Here is a 26,330-nt window from a genome sequence, read left to right on the forward strand (position 1 = left end):
GTAACTTGATTGACCACAGTATAAAATTCGTTTTTAATAAACATTACCTCTCCTTTTGTATTAAAGTTTCTTTTGGAGAGGCATTGTTTTTTACCTCAAAAAAAAGTTTTCTTGTTTTTTCTGCACCTTCCCTCTGGGAGTGTCCCTTATTCTCTAGACACTGCTACCCAGACCAGAGGTTGCCTAAGGATGAGGCTAGCATATAGCACGAAATTGGGCACCCGATGACTATGCCATAATGCTGATAGTGGGCGGACAACAGATATACACCGCAAACATTATCAGAGCGTTTATGAGGGTGTTCCATTACAACCAATGGTTATAAAGCTACAAGTGTCCATTCTCCTTTCTGATTAAACTGACTATTGCAATGGGGAACTGAATGGACCTCTTTTCCTCCTCCCTACTGATTGATCACCTGCTGGGACTTGGCCAACACCAAACAACAGAACTCCACTGTCAGCCATCTTGTCAGCACAGGCACATCCCCTCACAGGGAAGCATAGTCAGAAGGAGGGAAGTCAGGGCATGCTGGGAAGGGGGTGTAGCCCAGAGCATGCTGGTATGTGCAGTCCCTCACAAACCTCAGCCACCTACATGGCCCAGCAAGCCCACACTGCACCATGCTCACCTCACAGGGAGTGGAAATGGACTGAAAAGATGTTTGACACTGGGTCCTGTTGTGGGGAGCACAAGACCCTGCTGGGAACTGTGCACCAAAAAACACCAGGACTTCACTGCCAGACATCTTGTCAGAATAGGCACACACCCTCACACTCCTGTGTTAGCCACCTCATGGCCTTTAAGTAACAATTCCCATGTACATGGAAATCCATACATGAGGTGGGCATGTGAACACATCAACATGCACATTGAACGGCTCCATGTTGGCAGGACAATGCGCTACCACAACATCAGACTCTCTCTGTGACAACTGAAGACAATGCAGTGTTCAGTTATGCATCCTGAGGTCACGTTGCAAATGTCATATATATAAAACATTGTTACAAAGCTTATGGATGGGTGAAAGGTATACTCCTCCTGTGCAACCTGGTTCATAACTGATTGTGTTGCCTCCATTGAAAGCCACACATTTGTACACAGGCGTAGTGTGTAACATCATGTTTTTCTGCATCAGTGTACTGTAGCATCATCATCATTGGCTCCCCCTTGTTGCTAATATGATGTGCCTCCAGCTGGAGGTAACTTGGCTGGTTCCCCAGAAGAGCCCATTGAAGAAAACTGAGAGTGTGTGTTTGTGCACAAGTGCATGTGACCCCCTAATAGATGCCTACCAGGATAACACCGGAGGATTCAGCCAGGTAGTGGGGGTCCTCAAGGACATGCAGCAGGAACAGGCTGCCCATCATGCCCGTATGGAGGCCAAGTGGGACAAACTCACGGCGCTGCATATGGACATATTGACCTGTCTCCGCCAGATCAGCACAAATATGTCCACACCTACCTGTGTGCCCACAACATCTCAAAGAACAACATCTGCTAATGCCACAGGGAGGGAGGATGAATCTGGTGGAGACTCCGATGCACTGTCGGCGCCTGCTCCTGAGGATCCCCAACAGAAGAAGAGGAGGGGTCGTCCGAAGAAGGACAAGTGAGCCACAGTTGTCCCTGCACATCTCCCAGGAACCCAGAACCTGTTTTGGGTGTTTGTCTTTGGGTGCAAAGCATTCACCTTGTTGCACATGACACAGGTCCCCATCATGACATGGAGGGTTCATGTTCTACCAATGAAGAAGATGAATGTGGACTTCACTCAGGACATTTCATCTATAAATACTTTGTACTCATGTGTGAACTGTGGATTCTAAAGTTCATGTACAACACTAGCTCCAATTGTAGAAATCCATTCCTAGGCAACTTCGCGATCATTCATGTATCAATATAAAGAGGGTAGACCAGAAATGAACAGAAAAAAATCTATAAAAATATTTAGTTTGATTCAGTTGTGTCCACAATTGTCTTACTAATATGAAATAACAACAATAAGTTCAAAGCATCCTAAAAGTTAACAAAAAGACATAAGCAATATATTTATACTTGGCCCAATACACATTTACAAAGAAATCAAGTACAATTCATTCAAATATTACACATATAAAATGATTTCTTCTTGTAGTAATTAATAATCTCGACGCGCGTTTCGGCGTATCACACGCCTTCTTCAGGAAATTACCACAACTTAAAAGCTCGTAGAATAACACATAGCTGCTTGATGGATATGGTTATTCTCTCTGTTTTGATCTAGATAGTTTAAAAAATCCATTGTTGCTGATGTTGGGATTAAAAAATGGATACTGGTTAATAGAAGACCCTAATATCTCGGATGTGGACCTCCTTCTTCTTTGTCACACCACAGACAGTAGTCACTGCGGGATGGTGGTTGTGAAAAGGATACTTCTGTGGCTGACATCAGAAATGATTAAGCTGATCGCCTTGCCTGTGTGATATAAAAGAGCTGATAAACTCCAATACGGTCTGGTCCAGCCACAGTTGGCGTCTGACGTAGATGGTAGCAGGGGTCAAAAAGGATCTAGCTCCACACATGGCAAAAATGGCTCCTGTCATGAATAAGCTTATAAATCCTGTGCTCAATGGTTCCCTGAATAGGGGAGTTGTTCCTCAGGCCTGGAAACATGCCCTGATACTGCCGCTTCTGAAGAAGCCCAATCTTGACCCTCTGCTGCACGCCAACTATAGGCCTATCTCCCTCCTCCCGGCTTTGGCTAAAGTCGTGGAGAAGCACGTTCACTCCTCTCTTACGAACTTCCTGGAGAGCAATAACATCCTCCATGATACTCAGTCGGGCTTTCGGGCCAACATGAGTACGGAGACTGCCCTACTGGAGGTGACGGATGCCATCAGAGAGGTGCTAGATGCGGGAGGTAAGGCCATGCTGATTATGCTGGACTTGTCGGCGGCTTTTGACACCGTTCCCCACGGTAGTCTCCTTTTAGGACTCAGGGAGATTGTGCTGCGGGGAGCGGTGTTTAACTGGTTTAAGTCCTTCCTTGCCGGCCGTCGGCAAATGGTCTGGGCCCCTCCTTTCTCCGTCGAGATGCCACCTCTTGAGGTAGGGGTGCCGCAGGGCTCTGTTTTGAGCCCCAAGCTGATTAACATCTATATGGCTCCCCTCGCAGCTCTGGCGGAGTCCTTTGGTGCCCCGATCATGTCCTACACTGATGACACCCAGCTTCTTTTTACCAGTCAGAAGGGGTCTGATTTCGATGGGGGCAGATCAGAGGCTGTTTGGGAGCCGTTTTTGATTGGTTCGAACGGCACAGCCTGAAATGTAACTCCGACAAGTCGGAGTTGCTGTTTTTTGGCTGTCCCGTCGACCCTAGATGGCTGACCTGGTGGCCGCCGGCTATGTTTCCCCCTGCAGCTGTATCCTCCAGGGCCAAGAATCTTGGGGTCCAGATAGACAACGGTCTTACCTTGAAGCCTCAGGTGGTGGGTCTTGTTGGCAAATGCTTTGGCATTATTAAGATGCTGAGGAAATTTCTTCCTCTGCTGGCCCTTTGCCACCGGAAGCTTACTGTCCAGGCGCTCATTGGCTCTCGTTTGGACTACTCCAATGTTCTTTACTTGGGCTTGCCGGAGTTTCTTCTCTCTCGCCTGCAGGTTGTGCAGAATGCTGCCGCCAGAGCCATTTTTGGGTTTCATCGCTAAACTAGTGCGACTACTCTATTAAAAAATCTCCACTGGCTCCCCATTAAAAAACGAGTGATTTTCAAAGCTCTCTCACTGACTTTTAAGGCGCTTCATGGCACAGGAGTTAAATACATCAGGAATCGTTTGACATTTTATCTGCCTACGAGGACGTTAAGGTCAGCTTCCCTGGCTCTGGTTCAAGTTCCATCAATCAGATGGGCCAGAATTGGTGGACGCTCTTTCCGCTATCTGGCGCCCAAGCTCTGGAACTCTCGGCCAGTGTTCATGAGACTTAACGCAAGTCTCTTAGGTTTTAGGAGGGAGCTAAAGTCTTGGCTTTTTGTCCAGTAGGCCCGCATGTCTGATCCCCTTTCGCCCCGTTGTCTGTCTCCTAGTTTTTATTAAAGCGCCGGGACACTCCCCGGAGTAGCTGTGCGCTATGTAAAATCTTTTATCATTAACATTAACATTAAATAAAATCACCATTACACTGTACTTGGCTATGTTGCGATTCCAACTTGGTATGTGGCATGGAGATGATGAAGTGCTGAAGCACACAGTGCATGCCGACTACTACACCAATTTCATTTCCGTTAAGTGACTCATGGTGATGTGAGACCTATGAGGGAGACACACCAATAGGGCTCCACAACACATACTCACCATGGGCATGTGATACATTGCCTACAAAGATGGTTGACAGATATACGGTGGAATGCACAGATACCACACCTTTCAACAGTCACTGCCAACAAGCCCACAGGTGAGTTTGCCAAATGTCAGTCAGATGTGTGAAGACAACACACATTACTAAGTGAAGCACTGGTACATTACAAATCAGAACAAGTTTATTACACAACAATATCAAGGTGAATCCACATGACAGTGGGCACAGGGTCACCAAGTGTCATCAAATTGCGCTTTAAGGGTGGAATCTGGATGTCGGTGTCAGACATGCCCCTGGAACTGGCAGAGTACTTTGGGAAGGACAGAAATGAGACACAGTCAGAAGCACGCCAGAACAGGGTGGAAATGCAATAGACATGTCACAAGAGACCTACACACTAACAACTTAGCATGTCAACAACATTGTGGACTAAAGAACATGACAGGACATATCACTGCACACTTTAAGTCAAGTACCACACTGGCAAACTGTCTGACCCTGTGCCTCATGGGAACAGTCCAGCCCGAACTGCCAAGCCATGCCTTCCCTGGATCGGAAACAGGCTTCCTAGGACCGGTTTCTGTCATTTCAGCCGTCTTCAGCCAGGCTTGCTTGAATCCAGTAGCAAAATGAGCAAGGGACTCACGTTTGAGCATACCCTGCCAACTTCTGGCGAACAAAGCAGTACAAAAGGTGGTGGTGATGGACGGAGCATCTGAACCAATCACACACTCACACCCAGTCAACAGATCTGGGTTTAATCCATCACTGTTCTTTAGCCCACTCTGCCACCCCAGTTCAGACATGGGCATATGCAAAGCAATCTAACCCTGTGCCTCATGGGAACAGTCCAGCCGGAACTGCCAAGCCATGCCTTCCCTGGACTGGAAACAAGTTTCCTAGGACCGGTTTCTGGCATTTCAGGCGTCTTCAGCCAGGCTTGCTTGAATCCAGTGGCAAAGTGAGCCAGGGACTCACATCTGAGCAAAACCCTGACAACTTATGGCGAACAAAGCGGTACAAAAGAAGGTGGTGATGGACGGAGCATCTGATACAATCAAACACTCACACACAGTCAACATATCTGGGTTTAATCCATCACCATTCTTTAGCCCACTCTGCCAACCCAGTTCAGACATGGCCATATGCAAATTAGTCTGACCCTGTGCCTCATGGGAACAGTCCAGCCCGAACTGCCAAGCCATGCCTTCCCTGGACCGGAAACAGCTTCCTAGGACCGGTTTCTGGTATTTCAGCCGTCTTCAGCCAGGCTTGCTTGAATCCAGTTGCAAAGTGAGCAAGGGACTCACTTCTGAGCATACCTTACCCTTGTTTGCAGATTCACCATACATGCATGGACCAAGTTGTGCACACACCTTGTCTATTGACTGTACGATGCGTATGCATTACAGTCACCCTCATCGGATCTCATATTGAGCGACACAATATCAAAAGTTTAGTGCATATGGGGAAATTTAAATGAACTAGTCCTAACACCACATTTAAGTACCTTGAAGATATACATCACCAAGGTACTTATATGTCGAGTTAGGTATGCTAAATCTATGCTTGCTTATCTATTGATAATTCGGTTTTGATCATTTGTCCATGATATTCTGTTCCATTGGTATTCTGATTACAATATACTGGGCCCACACCATTCGCTCAGGGATCATTCTTCAACCCCCAGCTTCCAATCATGGCTAAATGTTTGCCAAAATATATTTTGAAAATGCTGTTTTAAACCTCTCCACAGATGACTCTGATGAATACCTCCTGCAATATTCCCTACAATGTAGCAATGCTGATTGCACAAGTACTATGTGGGCATGGTTAGGGCCCATACTTCAAAGTTACAGTATGTCGTGACCTAGTAACACACAGCTCTCTGATATCTAAGGCACTTCTTAAGTGTACTGACTGACAATGTGTATTGTGGGTTATCATAAAGAAGCTGAGGTCAGCTCTAATATAGGAAACTAGGGAGGATGCCAGGAATCAACTTGCTAAGTTATCTTCCTTTACACCCTGACTCGTCTACTTTTTTTATCCCCATATTTTAAATGCAGCTATCAATCCAGATTGTTTGTTTCCATTCATCTTCAATGGAGTAACCTACCACGGCTGCGCCAAAAAAGATCGTACTACATTGTGGTGTGCCACCACTAGCAACTTTGACAGTGATCATCGCTGGATCGAATGCTATGGCAAAGGTAAGTGTAAAGCATTTTCACATTCTATTACGTTTTCTTCATGGATATTAGAATCACCGCCGGAATGAAAATTCACCTTGCCTCTGGAAATGTGTCTTGGAGTGTGCAAAATATATACTGGTTTGAAGAAAATCTACTGTGTGTTCATGATAGGATACAATTAGGGTCCAGGCTTCATTATTCTGCACTCCTCTCCCTCCCATAACCAAGGCTCTGGAGGCTTGGTCGTTAGCACCTGTTCTATTTCAGGTTTTTTAACCAAGTTAAAGCCCTGGATTTTTTTGTAGATTTAGCCACTCTAGACCTGTTAATTCAAAGTAATAAGTACCCCTTATCCGGGAGAAGATTCTCCTGTGCTGTCATATTTTTCCCTGTAGGAGTTCAGGTGCCCAGCGCATCTCTCAAGGCGGCTGTATTAGGGTCTGGCTCAAAATAGACATATTAAGAATAAACACAATATAAGGTAAAATCATTATTTGTTGCAGAAAATCCAACAGCCCTTAATAAAACAAATAGCAGCACACAGATCACAAGAAAAGTGATACGTGGACAGTTAGTCTCCCAAGATCAGGGGCCCATTGTATAGATGATATACGTCTTTTTATTAAATCTGATGGGTGTATATATGCATTTGGTGACAGCATTGGTTGTGCCCACTAGCCTACTGGATATAGTATAAACAATTGCAAAGCAAACAACGACAAAAAATGATTGTAAAAAATGATTGTAAAGTAGCCAAAGCCTTAACAGGTCATTTATAAAAAAGGAATTATCGAGATTGACATTAATTGACACACTGGAAATTCACTTTTGTGATCTTTATTTATTATACTCTCTTTATTTTCTTCTATCTTATTCAAGTGTAAGTACTTAATTGGAACGTATAAAGTTGCACATCTAACACCTGTTTTACCCCAAGTTTGTGGGCAGGCTTGGAGCTTTTTCAAGTCCTGCAAAAAATAGGTGGAATTTTAGCCACGTGATCAGGGAAAAGTCTGAGAAGGAGCGGTAAGGATCACAGGCCAGTAAAAGGAAACAACATTTTGGGGTATTGGATGCACATCGCAGTCAGATCAATTTCCAAAGTGCATGTCCTCCCTGGGGTGGTATGCATGTTGAGATAAGAATGCTGACCTACCTCACCTACACTGTCTTGGCAGACCTGCATAAGTGATATCCTCTACTCCAGACTACTTTTTTTGCCTGACTGTGAGACTATTGCAAACACATGGCGGTGCTCAGGTTGGAACGTGAACACTGCTTGGCACTCCTGATCCATCATGCAAGACTCAAACGTGAAGGGGCACGCATTCCTGTCTTTTCCTTCAGCTGGTGCACAATGTGCTGCCTAGCACCAATAGAGGCAACCTTGCACCATCGTACACAGTTGCCTGTGTGGTAAGCAGGATTGTTTTTGTGCAGGAAGGTACCCCTGAGGCATTTTCCTCTTTCCATGTGCCACTTAGAAAGAGGAACAAATGGGAGAAATAAGGATATTTCTCCAGTTATGCCTCACCTGAGAAGGCGTGGCATTCTGATGAATTCCCAGGTCTTCCAGTAATCTGGGAATGCATCAAAATCCATGGGTGTATGCGTGGGAACACACACGCCCAACCCATGGAACGTCTCTCTGGGGCAGAGTAACGTTACGCAGTGAATTGTGCTGCATTGAGTTACTCTAGATTTATCAAGCAACTCAAGGCCACTAAAAGCTCTTGCGCCCCATTACGTCATGCATGGGCATCAAACTCTTTCATAAATATGCCCCGCAGTTTCCTTACATTGATCTACATTTCATTACAGTTCTTTCACAGTTTTTGCCTGATCATGTGGCTTAAGAAGTTTTTCTCTTGTTAGTTTTTTTCTTTCCCTACATGACAATAACTCTACAGCAATCTGAGAAAATAAAGCATGGAAAACATTCATTTTTAAAGGTTAATGAATAAAAATACTGACACTAAAAGGCTATATATTTTTTCACAAAAAATAAGGACATTGCAAAGCGTTTGCTTCCTTAAAATTACTCACATCTAAGTTTTCTGAAAGCTTGATAGGGAAAAATACATTATTTTCTCCATGACAGTGTGTGATTGCATAGGTGAGAAATCCATGGATGAACCCAGAAAGCTATGCATTTCAGAAAAGTAGAACACATTCCGAATTCAACCAGGGCTCATTTGTTTAGACAGAACTATGGTTTTCAAAACAACATTTTTATAAAGCGCTCTTTGTCGTGCTTGGTTTCTATGACGGAACCATTACACTTTTTCCACTGAACAAGACTGTTTTCATAGAAAAGGTATTTTGTCATTTTGACATTTCTATATAAATGAGATCTACTCCTGATAGCAGACTGTAGGGCATCATTTCAAAATTTAATGCTTTCCTTGATACCTAATTTGTATATTTTCTTTCTATTCCATATTGAAATTGCTAAAGCTGTGTTTGGCAACAAGATGGCAACTTTCATTTGTGGTACTACAGGACGCTTTATGAAAGAAACATACTGCAACATTCCCATAATGTTAATGAGTCAGAGATGAAGAGCAATGGTTCTTAACCTTTTTACTTCTTTGGAACCCCACCTAATTATTGCTGAAACCAGGGGACAACAACTGAATCATTATAGAATCTGGGACCTCCAGCAAGCCATAATTGAAGCCAGGGATCCCAGCCTAAGAATTTTCTGTGGTTTATACCGCAAAACAATATACAAAAAATACAAAAACAAGCATTCATCAAGCATTAAATATTTAGTTCAGAAACAAATATAAAAGTGAAATTAAAATATTAATTTTAATAGGAATATTAGAGATTTTCTAAATTAAGTGTAGGTCAATCAATGTCCCTACTGTACTCTGTTTGAAGCCCATGCAAAGGTCCCACAAATCAATCTGGGGCTATTAACTTAGTGCCTGATTTAGAGGTTGGTGGATGGGTTACTCCCTCACAATGGTGATGGATAGCCCCTCTGCCGAAATCTAAATCCCATATGAAATAATGGGTATTAGATTTCAGCGGACGGGATATCCGGGACCATTGTGACGGAGTAACCTGGCCACCAACATCTAAATCAGATAGATTCTTAATATTTTATCTCCAATTTCAAATTCCAACACATTTACAAAACATTTAAACATTTTTAATGACACATTTTGCTTCTCTATACACAGGTTATTAATCCGTTCATATTATTTAATTTTCCAAGCAGTCGTGGACCCCTTGAGTAGGATCGGCAGTCCCCGAGGTGTCCCCTGACCACAGGTTAAGAACCTCTGATGTGGAGCTTTCATCCTTTGGCGGAAAAGCATAGACCATTTGCGATGATCGCACAGTGCAGACAAGCATCCAGCACTGTGCAATCACCTTGAACAGCATTTTTCTATGAAGCTCCACCGCTCGAGGAAATCCGCGGAGTGTTGCAGAGTTTTTTTACCACTTTGCAAAGTTTCGCGTAGCGCAACTCCGCAAACTCTGCCCACGGTTAACCAAAAGCTCCTCCTATGGAATTCAATACCAACCAGTGTCTACCAAACTGAACCCCATCTCATGATAACTTATCCGAAACACCCATTATCATTTGTACCTGCACCACCGGCCTCTTCACTTTTCTCTGCACCAAGTCATGAGGTCTGCAATGGCAGTCTCTCTCCCTGTCCAATGTTCACATGCCTGCATGCATTGGGATCCCGTCATATGTGAAGTGGGGAGAAACATATTAAAAAGAGAAGAGATCACTCCTCATATGGAACCCACCTTCTGCAAAAAAAATTAAATTGACGTCTTCTCCAGTGTTGCTGCCTCTCTGACCTGCAGCTGGAGAGCCCAGTGCTTGAGTTGGAGGTAATGGAAGTATTCACTGGGTGGAATTTTGAAGTCCCTTTGACAACAGGCAAAAGTGAGAATTTCATAATTATGAAATAGATCTGATAGCATCAGACAGCCCACCTCCCTCCATGAACCAAGTAGACCTCGCGTAGGGCTGGGGGAAATGACTAGGTGTGTTGGGTGAAGGGAATGTCGACCACTCTAGCCCCCTAGACAGCTCATCCCAAACTTTGTGTGGTGCACATGGGAGTGCTAATGTACGCGTTTGATGCCCTGTCTTTCTTAGGTTTCCATATCAGATCCCATATTGTTCTCCCCACCACCGCCCTATCCATATGCAGCCAATATTTTTCTGATTTTCTCTTTGACCACTCTGTCAAAATACGGAGCTGGGCTGCTGCAAAATGTAAGTGAAGATCTGATAGTGAGACCCCTCCATCACATCTTGCTCGACGAAGTTTGTGAAAGGGAAGCTGCGCTCTACCAATATGACAGATGTACCGAGTGAAGAGAGTCCGTAATTTAGGCAGGTAGTCCATATGTAGGCCTATTGGTAGAAACAGATATAATAATTTAGGTAAAAAGGGTCATTTTAACCGCATGGATACGCCCCAACCATAAGATAAAGCAAGGCTTCCATCGTTCGAGATCTTGCTGGATTTGGAGCAGCAATGGGAATAGTTTGCCCTAGACAAGCCCTCCAGCATGGGAATCAGGTTAATACCCAGGTATTTGAGTGACTGTTTAGCCCATTGAAGTGGAGTACAGTCACATAATCTACAAATCGCCTCCCTTGACAGTGTGAGATTCAAAATAAAATATTTTGTAAGGTTAACATTAAAACCTGCAAATTTTCAAAAGCCCTCAGTTCATCCTGCAACACCTGTAGCTACTGGTTGGGGGAGGTGAGAGATACAAGGCACATTGCCAGCGAAAAGCGATATTTTATGCTCCTCTCCCCATATGGAATGTCCCAGATTTTGGCTGCTGTTCAAATCCGTACGGTTAGCGGCTCAATGCTTATAGGAAAAAGTAATGGCTCGAGTAGACAGCCCTGCCTTGTACCTCTCTCTAGAGAAAAGAGGGCTGAACTGGACCCATTAACCTAGCGAGCGCCGGTGTGCTTAAATAGCTATAATCATATCTATAAACAATTTACCAAAACCAAAGTGCTTAAGTGTGCTAAAGAGGAACGTCCAATCCATGTAGTAAACAGTGTTAGGCTTGTATGCTGATATGAATGTGAAAAGCCTCCCTCTTACTTTTCCTTTCACCATATTAACCCTTCCTTTCTTTTTGAACTTAATAGCTTCAGGCTGGAATTGCAGGGAATTATGAAACATTAGAGCCACTCCTCTGTGTTTGATAGTCGCTAAGGATATTTAGATTAGTGTATAATTTTTGTGGCACAGCTGAAGCTCCTCCGCTCTCTTTAGGTGTGTTTCCTGTAAGGCCTCATCCTCACTGAAATGAACTAACAGATATTTCAAGAATTCAGCCCGTTACATACCAAGAAGCTATAGAAATTGGCATAATCATCAACATCAGATCCTGAGTGCTGAGCCATTATAGATACGTATTCAAAGTCTCTATTTGTTCTAATTCTTCTCCCATAAACACCACCCCAAAATTGAAAATATTTACACAAACAAATCCTTCACTGGAGCGTTCCAGCGCTCCTGCCCTTAGCATCGTGGAAGACGATGTTCATGGTGTATGGCACAGGTCCTCTTCCCCAGCTGTCTTTCCAAATAGTCATAGTTCATCAAGATATCCAGTTACACTGCCCAGTGTGGGGCTATGAGCAGCTGAGCAATGTCCATGCTCACGCTTCGAATTGGGTTCTTGGGAGAGAGTCTCTCCACTATTGCATCATTGGTTGAAGCTCCTACATAGCAAAAGGGTCTTTTGTAGCAGTACTTCTCATTGAGGTGTAGACTCTGGTCTTTCGAGTGCCGGCCCCTTGCACACGCATGCCACCGTGAGGAATTGCTTTCCTTCCCTCTTGAGGCAGACACCGCATTGTTCTCTGTGGTGAAAGGGAGACCCAGAAGCCTCAAACCTTCCTTTAACTCCGTGATATGTTTTGTTTTACTGTTCAGTTCAAAGGCCAGACTGAAGGGATATGACCATCTATACTTAATGTTATCTTTTCTTCATAGTGATGGGCCTAAACTGCTGTCTCCTTAGTAGAGTCGCCGGTGCCTGGTCCTGAAAGAGACTACAGCAAAAGCCTTGTAATGATATCTCAAGTTTCTTTCTAGCAGCTTGAAGAATTGCCTCTTTAGCTTTAAAGGCTTGCATTTTAACAAGAACGTTGCATGTGCGTCGCCACTCTCCTCCTTCCTGGGCAACCATGCGGTGCACTCTCAATCTTGACCTTCGTTTCGCTTGACTCCAAGACTTCTTCAAAGTGATCCTTGATGAATGTCTCCAGGTTTGGTCCTTCCATGCCCTCTTCAGCATCCTTAATTCTTATGTTATCATGTTGTGATCTGTTTACCAGGTGTCCTGTCTTTAAAAGAGCAGCATGAAGCTGGGCTTGTAATTCCATTACACTGTCTTGCGAGGCAACCATTTTCTTCTCTGGTTCCTGGGCCTGAGATTCCACCTCTAGAGCACTTGTGCCCACAGAATCCACATCTTGTTGGAGCCCCGCCATCTGCTCAGTCAGGTCATCTTTCAATTGATCCAGGGAGGTCATAATGTCCACTTTTAATTCTGTACGGAGCTCTGATTTGAACTCCCTGAGGGAATCCATGGGATCCTATTTGTGAGAGCCATGGTGTCCGTGTTTGCCCCCTGACCCCGTATCTGGCCCCTTTTTCGGTGGCATTAGTGCTGTCCGACTACCCCCTCTCTCCATGGGTGGCCCTCATCTTGTCAAATCCTATTCAGTACATCAAGCTGGCGCCCTTTCATTCGCAGGATTTGGGGTTCCCTGTGTCGCTGCGTATCCCTGGCCAGGCACTCAATCAAAAGGCTCCAAGCTGCTGGGAGAACCAATCATCCCTTTAGTTCCTGCAAGGACCCCTGGGCACCTTGAGGAAATAATACTAGCAACTGCTATGAGCTGTACCATCTTTGCTTTATGTCCCTCTGCACGTTGCTAATAAGCAGAAGCAGCTCATTCTTCCTCCTGTGTTCCCTCACATGCTTCTTCTTTCTGGCAAGCAGGGAATGGCAATGATGGCTGCCATCTTAGGGTCAGGCACCAGTTCCTGGTCAGCCCCTTGTTAGATCTTTGCCATTCGGGGCACTTCAAGGGGCAATCTCCTTCCATGGGTCTCCGCGAGGCAGACTGAGGGACCAGCTCTTGATCTCCGAGCCGGGCATCCGGCGTGTTTCCTGGCCACCAATATATCTTGCCACCTCACAAAAAGTGCCGCCACCACCTCAGACCGTGTCCACGGTTGCTGCTGGACAAGATCTCCAGCCACCCAGCCCCGCTATAGTCTTCTCTGGGGCTGCCCAAAGATTCCGGGCACCGCCACCATTTTAGGTACGGGATGCTCCTCCTCTTCGCGTCCTTTTAAGTCTCCAGTGGACGGAGAGCAGCCCACACCCTTGAGACTCCTAGTCACCAGCCGTTCTGTGACTTATTCCTCACAGACAGGAGTGTCTGGTGCAAATTTGCATACATTGGCACCGAAGAAAGCTTAGGAGACGACGGAGCCAAAATGAGTTACGCCCGCCCGGCCATCTTGCCTGACCACACCCCTGCATGTTTCCTTTTACCATATATCTGTGTATACCAAACAAGAGGGGGCTCAAACAATTACAGCCTAAATCCGCTATATCCGCAGCTCATATATACCGTGGACAGTAATACGTTCAAAATGCCATACATCTATATTGCCTGATTGAAAGATTAGGAAAGTTCAAATTTCCTTTATATGTATTAATTCTGTAGCACTATCCACATGTGTGATCGTGAGATTAGGGATGTGCAAATTTCCCATAAATGTATTAATTCTGCAGCAGTAGACATATGCATGAGCATGCGCCTTCTTCAAACGTACGCTTTAGCAAATCAAAAATAAGCACATTTTGTATCAGTCGCTTACCCATGTTCGGCCCTTGAAACCAGGTCCTTGTGGTTTTGGCATCTGATGCTTTCTGCAAAACCGCCATTGTTTTTGTGGCTGGCCTAAATGCCCTACATGAGAATTCAACTCTAACTATTAGACCATCACACCTGCATATTACTGCGCCTGCATGGGCCAACTAGAAACCGCAAATTTCCTACCCATGAAGTCTGATCGTACACACTGCATTTTGAACTAGACCACCACTTAAAACCATCGTTGCGCATGCATCCTTCTGCCCTCTTTACACCACTTATTTAACATGATTTTCATTACGTACCAGACTTAAACGTTCTATCTATTGTATTACACAACTTGTTCCTACTATATGAGTGTTTAAATTCCATTATTGTTTATCACTCTTAATTATTAATCATTACCACACCATCATTATATGAATGTATCATATTTCAGCATTTTCTCTCCAAGTTTAACAAATTATTTCAACGCTGTGAAAAGCATCCATATCACTACATTATCTTAGCACAGCCTCATACAGGAGTCCTGGATTGTTAACACTAATCAATCTACTTTTTGTATTTTTTATACCACAATTATGCGAGGACAAAAAAGAGACTTCATTAGTTATGTCAATCTAGCTTACGGGTCCTCGTAACCCAAAACCACTTATGCCATCTTCCTGTTTCATATCACTTATACATTCAGTTTATGCCTGTCCACCCAAAGCTGAGCATCCTAACCTGGAATGGTTGTCCCACAGTGTTCCCAACACTGAGCATTTCAGTCTAAATTGGTTGTCCCATAATCTTTTATCCTTCCAACTGGCCACAACCCTCTCTCATCATTATATAGTTGTGGATCCAAAGATTCTCTTGTTCTTTATAAGATCTCTACATCACACCACTGGTCTAGACTATCTACAAAAACTTATAAAACTTGTGATCCAACTTGGGTCTTTCTGTGAGTGCTCACAATTGGCAAATCAATTTGGCCTCTAATCTCCAGAGGAATAATTATCTGTTCCCTCCCCTCCAATGCGAGAGTGCCTGATCTATCACATGGAATCAGAAATTTGCTCTATTCATCCCTGCAGTACATTCATGTGACACTAGGTAATATGACTGATCATCATTAATAATTTAACATAACATAACATAACATAACATAACATAACGTGTATTTGTAAAGTGCACGATTACCCGTAGGTGTCCTGGTACTGAATAACAGATGTATATTGTCACCTAACTCAATGGTACTCCTATTAACGACCTCAGATGGATAAATGGATGAGTGGACACGCCAACATTTGAACCTGTGACCATGAGGTCAAACATAGGGCACTGCAGTGGTTGCTTAAGTTCACTGAGCCATGATGTTCCATAAATCGTGTTTTAAGTGATGGTGTTGTACTTCCCTCCTAAATAAGATAGCATGATTGTCAATTTATGAAATGTTTGTTGTGCATCTGCTTCATTTAATATTCAAACTTCATAGTCTTTATTCTCAAGTGACACACCTTATTATTGCCACAAGGAAAGAAGCCCTTTGGACGTTGCAACCATGTGTCTTGCAATTGTTTATATGATCGGGTATAGCTAGGGCAGATACATTCTTTGCTGGTCTTACATATTTTGTGGATTATGCTAGGTTGCTCACTAAGATAATGACCTACAATAGGCAACCCTTTCAGCAGTGCCCAGTTCTTATTCAAAATCTTAAACACTTCATGATTCATACTGGAATTGGTGGTAATCAGCGACCAACATTCTGTTATGTTCTTGTCCTTAACTCTTAGAGTGTTGCTACGCTTGACTTTCCTCGCTCTAGCTACTGCTTCTTTTAAATCTTCATCCTTATACCCTCTGTTACTGAGTCTCAGGACTGTTTGATTAGTGTGTTCATCAAATTGTTTATCTTCACTGAAATTCTAACGCATGCGGATCATTTCCCAATAGGAGATAGCCCGTTTGGTACATGGCGGATGTGCACTTTGATAGTGTAGGATACTATTGAACGCTGTTTCCTTACCGCACAGGGAACTCTGAATGGTGTGATTCTGTATGTACAATTCTACATCCAAGAACTGGATGCAGGTTTGGGACATGCTCATTGTATACTTCACATTAAACAAGTTAATATTTAGGTAGTCAAAATACACTGCTAATGTCTGTCTCTGTACCTGTCCAGACAATGATAACATTGTGAATATATGATCCCTAATAATAAACATCCTTCACCCATTGTGCAGCTGATGGAGCCCAAGCATGTACATGATCCACCCACCCAATGAAAAGATTTGAATACGATGGGGCAAACTTGTACCCCATCACTGTTCCCTGTAGATGTTGGAAGCATTTATCATTGTACACAAAAAAGTGCGAGTACTAACATTTCCAATTACATCTTGTTATGTTCATAGTAGTTGGCCCTGTGCTTCAGAATGAAAAACTCAACTGCCTTACATCCATATTCCAATTTGATACACATGAATAATGACTCCACATGCAGAGTTATTAACCACATTGACTCATCCCAGACGAAATCTTTAAAGTTATTCAGTATGTCTGTTGTATCTCAGATGAATGATGGATGGTCCATCACCAGGGGTTTGAGGAATGAATCTACATATTGTGATAAGTGATCTATTATTGATCAAATGCTGTAAATTATGGGACGGCTCAGAGGGAAGTCCCCAATTTTATATCTTCAATAGAAGCTAAAGACTTGGAAAACAAGGACATACAACTTTTAGAAAGGTATATTCAACATCAGACAATAAGTCCACTTCTTTCCAATGGGACAATTTGTCATTTATTTGAAGTGTTGCTAAGGCATAAGGGTTTTGGTCAAGTTTTAGGGGCCAATTACGATGTGGTTGAAAACGGCTGCGACTGTCGGTCCGAGCTTTTCTGACCGGATCGTAAAATGCTGATTGCATTCCTTTCTGACCTCATTACAATGGAGGTGGCTGGAAAGGAATCCAAATGGTCATTCTGACTGCCTTCCAATGGGCTCGGAGAGCACTCCCACCAGTCGGAATGGGGCCATCAATCCCAAGGGTGGCTCTTTCTGTCCTTACGGTTTATGATGTCGGATTTCGGCAGCCTTACAGTGCCGGCGTTTACGTCACAGAAGGACTGTCGGAACACGACTTTGGTGACCCCCAGCAGGCCCGCCTTGGGTGCACAGTCTCCCGTTGGAGGCTAAGGGGGCTCCTATTGTGCCCCACTGTTGATTCTGCATCCCTTGGCAGGCGCCCCAAGGGAGGAACTGCACCTTCTATTTTACAATGGGAGCATGTATTCCAGTTAGAATACATGCTCCCATTGTAAAGAATAGGAATGCGACCGAACAGTGCCTGGTCTCATCCTAATTAGTCAGTTGAGACAGCCGAACGGGTACTGGTTGGTCCGATGACCGAGATGATGTCAGGCAGTGGAAACTCCGCCCGCCATCGTAATAGTTCCCTAAGTATTACCTAACTTCCTATATGCCACCTTATTGTAATCTCTTTTATTTATTAGAACAAAACAGCTCCCTTTGTCTGCATCACGTATAATCAGTGAGCTTTTTTTTGCAATACTAGAGAGGGCAAGTCTGTCTTGGATAAATTGTCTTTACAAAACCTTTTATGGGTTGTAAGAGCTTTATCTTGATAGATTGCAGATCCTTATTCATTTGTTGATGGAAAACATCAATACTTGTCAAATGCGCACCATGAGGATTACATTTACGGTGTACATGTAACCCACTATCAGAAGTGTAGTCTTGTTCAATACAAACAATGGCAGTTTGAGAGATTGCCTCAGGCTTCAAAGCCATGAGGACATGGTTTCAAGGGCCAAACACAGGTAAGCTACTGATACATAATGTGCTTATTTTTGATTTCTAAAGCATACGCTTGAAGAAGGCTTATGTTCACGCATGTGAATACTGCTACAGAATAAAAACATATATGGGCTATTTGAACTTTCCCAATCTTACGATCACACATGTGTTTACTGCTACAGAATGAATACATTTATGGGAAATTTGAACTTTCCTAATCTTACGATCAGGCAATATATATGTATGGCATTTCAAGCCGTTGACAGATTGCTGACTCTGTGTAAATCAAATGCATTACTGTCCGCAGAATATGAGCTGCGGATGTAGAGAATTTATGCTATAGTTGATGGAGACCACTCTTGTTTGGTATATATAGATGTATGGTAAAAGGAAAGATGCCGGCATAAGAAGCACTATCTATGTGAATCCCAACTCACCACTAGGAATAGAATGCAATAACAACTAAGGCACCTATAGTTAGTATAACCCAAACAGGATTCTGGGAAAGAAATCTATAAATAATATGTTAAGTTTGTGAATTCCTGTCACAAGGCACACCACACTTGGCCAAATGTAAAGAAAATGGGTCTGACAGCACCGCATTTGTGGGCATTACTTTGTTGCCCTGCATGTAACATAGAGGTACATAAACTCATACGACTTCCCGCACCGTTTTAATTTTTTCGTCTTGGATAAGACTGGTAGCAGACAGTGTGTTCCTTGGCAAATGGACAGTTAAATTACTTCCTGTTGTCGAGACCAGAGAAAATCGTGTGTATTCTGTAGTAAGATCAATTATGAGTGGATGAGATTTGAACTGTATGCCTTAATAGTGCATATCTGATGACGCTAGAGAGAATCTTGGGATAATTGCAATTTACTGAAAGTGCAAACAATTTTAGAATCACTGTTGAGTTATAGAAAGTGGGTGGCAACACTAGTGATGGCTCTTATCCTTAAGGTTCACAGGATCCATAGATGGAAATTGTGTCTATACAGCGGATAATTGATGAACATTTCTCTTTTCAACATATTGAAGATGTATACATAATTTCTTATAGGGTAAGTAATTGAGATTTGTCAGCTGATATGCAAACAATATGATATATGGGTTTTGAGGTGTGGTGTTTTATGCACTTCGTCACTTTCTTTTCCTTTTTGGAATAATTTAACTTCCTATTAATGTCCTATGCTTGCATACCTACAGTAAAGATATAGGAACAGCATTGAATCACACCAAAGGCAGAGCCCTGGTTAAGGTCACCGTAGCCATCAAATATGGTGGATTGGTGGGCAATGTGGGCATGTGGATAATTGGTGCTTTCTTCTGACTACTTGTATTATTATAGTAATGATTTCAGCGACATTATTGACTGTTTGTTGGTGAGGGTGTCCGGAAAAAGAATTATATGACAATGTTTAACAAAGTGATCCTTTCTTTATGTCTCTCACCCTTTATTGATAATAATTGATATCATTTTCAAAGGAAATTTGACAAGAAAAAAGCAAATGGAGGATAATTATAAAAGAAATGAGGCAACGTGTAAATTAATTATAATGTGTACCACAATGTCAACAACCTGTCTCCTATGGGACACACGTGTATAAAGATGAAATGTAAAGTTGTAAGATTTAATAAGTAATGTAAGTTATGTTTGTAGCCCTGAAGAAGCCCATAACTGGACAAAAAGCGTTGGCTGAAGGAAATTGTTTTTTTGGACTTGAAGATGCTTGAATATAGAATTGCAATATTCAAGGAAATTACCTCTCAATTCATCTATTTTTAAACAAGCAAGATTTGCTGTTTAATTTTTGCTTTAAAGTTTCCTCTCTGTTCTGTTTTTGAAAAAAAGTTTGTCACCAATCTAAACAAACATTTGTATTGTTTAGATTGGTGTCAAACCATTTGAGGTGGGCAACAATTGAATTTTGGATTGAAACAAATACAACACTTGTGGTAGTGCGGCAAACGTGCCCCCTAGCCGCTATTACATGTTCATCCTCTAAATCAACCTTGCATATTCAGTATTAACAAAGTTTAATTATATAAATGTCAGTTGAGCGCCAACACATAATATTCATGCATGTTTCTAAATCATGAAGAAATATTAAACCAGATGGTGCACTCCTTGATTTGATGAAGTTTGAGTGAACTGAACTCTGTATCCAGTTTAGCATGCTATCCTCCTATCATGCCTGCTCTGCATATGTCTAGAGAATGTACGGGGGGCAAGGTATCATGATAACTTGGACTGGAGAGTGTACTGCTGTCTGAGACTAGGCCTGGGTGGTGAAATACTGTCTGCTTGCAGAGTTGGCGGAGTTTTCCGCACTCCGCATTACGCGTAGATCACACAGTTTTTTCTTGCTCGTGTTCACCAACTCCAAAATGCAGAGCGTGAGTGAGGAAGATCAACTTCTCGGCGAGATTTTTCCTCGTTCGCGATCGTCAACATCAAGTTGGCGAGCTCGAGCGTGGAAAATAGACTTCCCGGCAATATTTCTCAAAGCGGTTGGGGTCAGGTTTTTTATTGAGAGTGGTTACGTATGCTCGAGACCGCTTGCGTTGTGAAACTACACATTCTCATTGCAAAAGCTGCAGTTCGAGTAAAAATGTACTCGAGCGGCAGAAAAAGAAAGCCTGCACCGTGTATAGTGCCGTTCCCGATGATCGCACAGTGTGGACTAGCATCCAGCACTGTGCAACCACTGCAAACAGCATTTTTCTAACAAAGCCACCGCTCGTGAAGATCTGCGTAATATGGCAAAGATGTTTAGCACTTCGCGGAGCTTCGCGGAGCGTAACTCCGTGAACTCCACCCAGTTTTATATGAGACTGAAAATCTCCACTAGCAATCAAAATTTTTGGTCTGTGATTAATCAGATTCTTACATATGTGAGTTTATTCCTCATTAGTTCATTTTTGTTTTTTTTACATGTCAATTTTACATCGTTGATTTGAACATAAACTTAAAGAATTTTTTTTTCAAAACATAACAATAATACATCATCACAGTTACAATGTAATCAAAAAAATTGACATGGAAATTATTTGAGCCCAATACATTTTGTTATGGTGATCCCTTTGTCTGGGGCGAAACCTGTGAAGAAACAAATATTTGAGGATGGAAAGCGGGTATGCACAAAGTGGTTACTATTTAGCAAACAGTTGAGGAGTTTTAAAGTAAGTGATTGGAAAAGTGTTATAGCACAAAGAGTGAAAATCAGGGACTGCTAAGCATCCTGTGCATGTTAAGTACTCAAGTGACACTGACTGTGTGATGTCATATGCAGGGAATATGTAAAGACTGGTGGAAGGTGACTATAGTCCATGCTTCTATGCACCTTAACTCTGTCATGCATTTCCGTGGTGTGAATATAAGGAGGGAAGAGTCCGTCACTACGAGCGTGCACTGCTCATTATGTTTGAATACCTTTATCCACGCCAAATCAAACTGAGAAGATACAACAACACTGACCATATGGCCAATGACACAGCAATCAGAATGCAGACTGAACACTTCCTCTTCCTTAGGACTTGACATTTCCTGAATGACTCTAGCAGGCCCTCCACAGGCCATCAATGTGAAGTGGTGATTGCATGGCCCTGGACTGCTCCAGATGCAACACTCCACTGAATGTGCATTAAACATTCCTTTTCACATAGATGTGGTGTTTCCATGGTATTTCAAGTCTGGCAGTATAGATGAATGTAGGGTCAGCAAATTTCTTGTGCATCCATGTGGCTCATGTGGTTGGACTTGGGTCACAGGGTGACACATTGCTGAATGTTGTCCGGGTCGCGCCGATGGCACAACAGCTACACACACATTTGTTACTTCCTTGTGCAGCCCTGTATGGAACCACACCTAGAGCCCCGGGATCTTTGTACAAACCTGTATGCTGGACTGGCATATGCCAGGCCAGCACACTATGCTTACGCTCACAGGGGGGGACCCATAGCACTACATGTGCCAGGACTTCTCTGTAGTGGTCTTCACATCACAGGTCTAGTTGTCAGCATGCTACGGACACTCCCTCATTGCTGGTGTACACCCACACTACACCCATCCAGCACACGCTTCACAGGACATGTGACCCGGGCAATAAAAAGGGCCGGGCGTAAATGCTCGCAGGTATGGGTGCCCAGGGGCCTTCGACATCACATTCCACCAGCCCGGAGGTGACATGATGGCGTTCGCACCACTATACCCAAGCATAGAGGGTCCATGTCTTTTGGGGCACAGACTTGGTGGCACCGGATGCACTGCAGCTGGCACGGGCACACCACCACGGCAAGGTGACTTTCAGTGCACTGAGGTAGTGGCACCGTAAGTGGTGAGCGGGTGTACAGCCTGCGATATTGCCCCGTCCTGGCGGTCCAGACAGCTCAGTTTTTGTATGCCCCACTTTACCGCAGTGTAGGCCTGAGCCAGCGGGCAGTGTGAGCCTACCGCCACGTGGTGTAGCCTCGCTGGTCACAGAGTTAGTGGCACCTCAAGGGCTGAACAGCTGTGCAGCCTGCAATGATGCCCTGTGCACTGTACAGCTATAGCGTAATCAAGACCCAGCACCAGATGTGAGACCTGGTGGCCTACGGAGCGAGGCTTCATGATGCGGAGGGTGCCCTGTCCTTGGGCCGAGGGCTTTGGGCCTGCAGCAGCATATGGTTGGTCCTCTTTTTTTTACACTGGTGGCGGAAGGTGAGCACCGGGATCTGGGCTGCTGGAGGGGCTAGTGTGCATCTGACTGGGTAGACAGGGGAGGAAATGCACCGCTGGGTGGAGGGAGGGACTGAGGTGCATCTGCCTGGGTGTGCAGGGGTGGGCAGGCACTGCTGGGCAGCCGGAGGGGCTGGGGTGCATCTGCCTGGGTGCACATGGGCGGACAGGAGAATATGTTGTGTGCAATTGTATGTACTTTGCCATTCCTGTATCTGGACTCTGTTTCAGATGGAGGATGTTTCAGATGAGGGACCTGGTGAACTGCACTACATACCGGAATGTGGTTGGAGACACACCGGTGTCAGCAGGTGAGCAGTGTGGCCTGGATGCGCAGTGTGGGCACTCTCTCTTCCTGTCCATCTATTTTGTTATCTGTGTCTTCCTCCCCATCTCGGTCTGTCTATCACTCTCTCCCCTTCTCTGTCCGTCTATCACTCTCTCTCCCCCTCTTGTCTATCTATCACTCTCTCCCCCTCTCTGTCCATCTATCACTCTCTTCCCCTCTCTGCATGTCCATCACACTCTCTCTCTCTCTCTTTCTCTGACTATGTGTCTCCCTCTCTCCTTTGCTCTATCTGTGTCCCTTGATGTGCGCAGGACATACCTACTCATCATGATTTTTGTCTTGCAGGCTGTGTCCTACGGATTGTCACGGGGGAGCCGCAATGTGTCTTTTTTTCTGTGCTGTGTTTATTTGAATAAAGTTTAATCTATTAATTTGAAGGTAAAGGTGTGATGCTCATTTTTATGACAACAGATGCATCTCACCAGATGTGATTGTGCGACATCAGCTGGATTATTTGGTATATGATTCCGTGTAGTTGATGTGGCATGCCTTTGCCGGGAGGTGCCTGGAGGGGTTCCTGGGATAGTGGTGGTGGGTGCTGTAGTCCTGTTGGGGCTCCATGCTGCATGATCAGTGACTCTATTGGCATCTGTTTCGCTTCAGGTGTGGCTGTGGGCTGGGCTCCCTTTTGTGGTGCAGGCTGTGGTCGGACTTTGCACCAGGTCAGTGCAGGTGTTAGTTTCCTGCTGCTAATGTGCCTTATCGCATTTTTTTATCATATTGCGTATCTGGCTGGTCGCTGAGAATGTTGCAAAGTGGTGTTGTTGCAGCTTTTCGCTCGTGAACACCTACTCTGCATCTCTTTAGCGATAGTAGCCGGGGTCGTCTGTAGCCATGTTTTTTGTGGCTGCTATTGCGGGTATACTGGTGCTATGGGATGTTAGCACCGGGTTGTGAAAGGGGTGATAACTTTATCGTGACTTTGGTTGTGATAAAGTGCTGTTAAGTCAGCAATAGCTCCTTGAGAATATCCCCCATGGCGTTTTGATTGTGGTGATATTAACTCCATGCTGACATACTTTGCATTTTTGCATTTCATAAATATCTCCCTCAGGGAAAACCATGTGATCTCCCTCTCACCATTTTGTTATATCACTTCTTATAAGGAATCGCGCATTGACTGGGCACATTTATAACAAATATTAGGTCTCCTAGGGATATTAGGACCAAATAATGTGTCACTTGTAATCTGATGTGAATGTTTGTTAAGGGCAGCCGTCACTCTCAAATGTTCTCAGTTATAAGTGGTGATACATCTGAATCCCTCTTTCCTATTTTGCTTCCTTGTAGCACTAAAACATGCTGCTTCCCTTGTGTACTTCCAGGCTAATTTGGAGTCTGCAGCCATATTATTTTCACTGTACTCTCTTGCCCTGAATCTAGTTAACATTTGCCTTTCTATTTTACTAAATTCATTAGTACTGCAAACTCTTCTGGCTCTGTAGAATTATCTGAAGGGTGTACTGTTAGTAAGTGGTGCGAGATGGCAGATATGTGCATGAAAAATACTGTTGCCTACTGTGGCCATTCAGGAACAGTGTTTTCACCAACGTCTGTGCATCTACCATTATTAATTCATCAAGGAACTTCAGTTCTGTCTGAATTCTCTTACTCGTAAAAGCCAAATTCTATTCATTTTGTTTATCTCCTCCACAATAAGGACCTCCTCTACCTTACAGCGTCTCCATATGACAAATAAGTCACCTATAAAGTATACCCAGAGTATAATGTGATACGTATATTTTTCCATTGTTTCACCTACAATTACCATATTACAGAGTGGAAATAGAAGTTCTGTAGTTATAGTTAAGGTTACCATAGGTAGGGTTGTTTTGGATTTTTGCCCCTTAATAACTTTGCACCTGCTTGATGAATGTCTGTGAAACTTTTTAGACCTGTTGAACACATTTCAAGTTTGGTTAAGTGGTGCAAAGGTAATAGGCTAGAAATCCAATGCATTTTACATAGACTATAGTATATCACATCAGAGTTTGCTGAACTTTGGCAGCATTACATATTAGGGTGCATTGATGATTTTTTTGGGTACATCAGGTAAGTATGGTAAGTGTTTTTTAAGCTATAAGATTTTTCAACTTAGTGATATCGTGTAGCACAATACTACTAGAAGTAGCAAGGAAGCCAAACAAATAAACTAGACTGCATATGTAAAGTTACAGTTTTGCTACATGAACAAGTGAAAGTTCCATTAAGGGTCTCAATCTGATCTAATCCCATAAACAAATATATAACAAATAGAATGCATCTTAATCTACATACGTTTTCTTTGCATGCTTTGTGGCTCACAAAATAAAAGTGACCCAACATGCCAAACAAAAAACATCATTTGTATACAACTCCTCTGCAACAAAATGTAAAATTCCCCTAGCAGTGAGTCACATATATTACTATTTGGAGGACATTTTAATTGCCCACAAAAAAATTATCTCTATTTTTATAACAAATACAATGATTGCCTGTCATTTACTTTGACCTTCATATGTAGTACAATCCTATCAGTAGTAGCAATGAAGACCTAAGAATAAACAAAACTGCATATGTAAGTTTCAGAGTTAATACATGAACAACTGAAAGAGATATTATGGCTGCATGCTAATGGAAACCAGTAAACAATTACATAACAAACAAAATATGTTGTAATCTACATACAATTTATTTGCATGCTCCCTTGCTCACATAATAAAACTATACCCAACAAGCCAAACACAAACCATCTTCATTATGTACTTCTGTGCACCAAAATGAAAAAAAAAAGCCAAGCAGTGACATAGACAAACTACTTTATAAGACATGATAATTTCCCATTAGGAAAAACTTATAATGTTATTTTTTATAATAACAATGATTGACTTTCTTTCAGTTTGGGCTACATATGGATGACAATCCTGCTAAAGGTAGCAAGGAAGCCCCACCCAAAAAACATAGACTGCAAATGTAAAGTTTCATGATTACTACATGCACAACTAAAATACATATTTATGGTCT

General features: G+C 43.2%; 1 protein-coding gene across 1 annotated transcript in view; it reads left to right on the forward strand.

Moving 5' to 3' along the window:
• The first annotated feature begins 2,572 nt into the window (after positions 1 to 2,572).
• The window catches only part of LOC147709559 (fucolectin-1-like), a 124,386-nt gene continuing 100,628 nt past the window's right edge, over positions 2,573 to 26,330 (forward strand). The window contains exons 1-2 of the mRNA XM_086926044.1: positions 2,573 to 2,903; positions 6,409 to 6,552. Of these exons, the coding sequence (XP_086782170.1) occupies positions 2,573 to 2,903; positions 6,409 to 6,552 (475 nt within the window). The remainder of the gene's footprint in view (positions 2,904 to 6,408; positions 6,553 to 26,330) is intronic.

This window comes from Lissotriton vulgaris, chromosome 6, assembly GCF_964263255.1.
Source record: "Lissotriton vulgaris chromosome 6, aLisVul1.2, whole genome shotgun sequence".
NCBI classification, from domain to species: Eukaryota; Metazoa; Chordata; class Amphibia; order Caudata; family Salamandridae; genus Lissotriton; species Lissotriton vulgaris.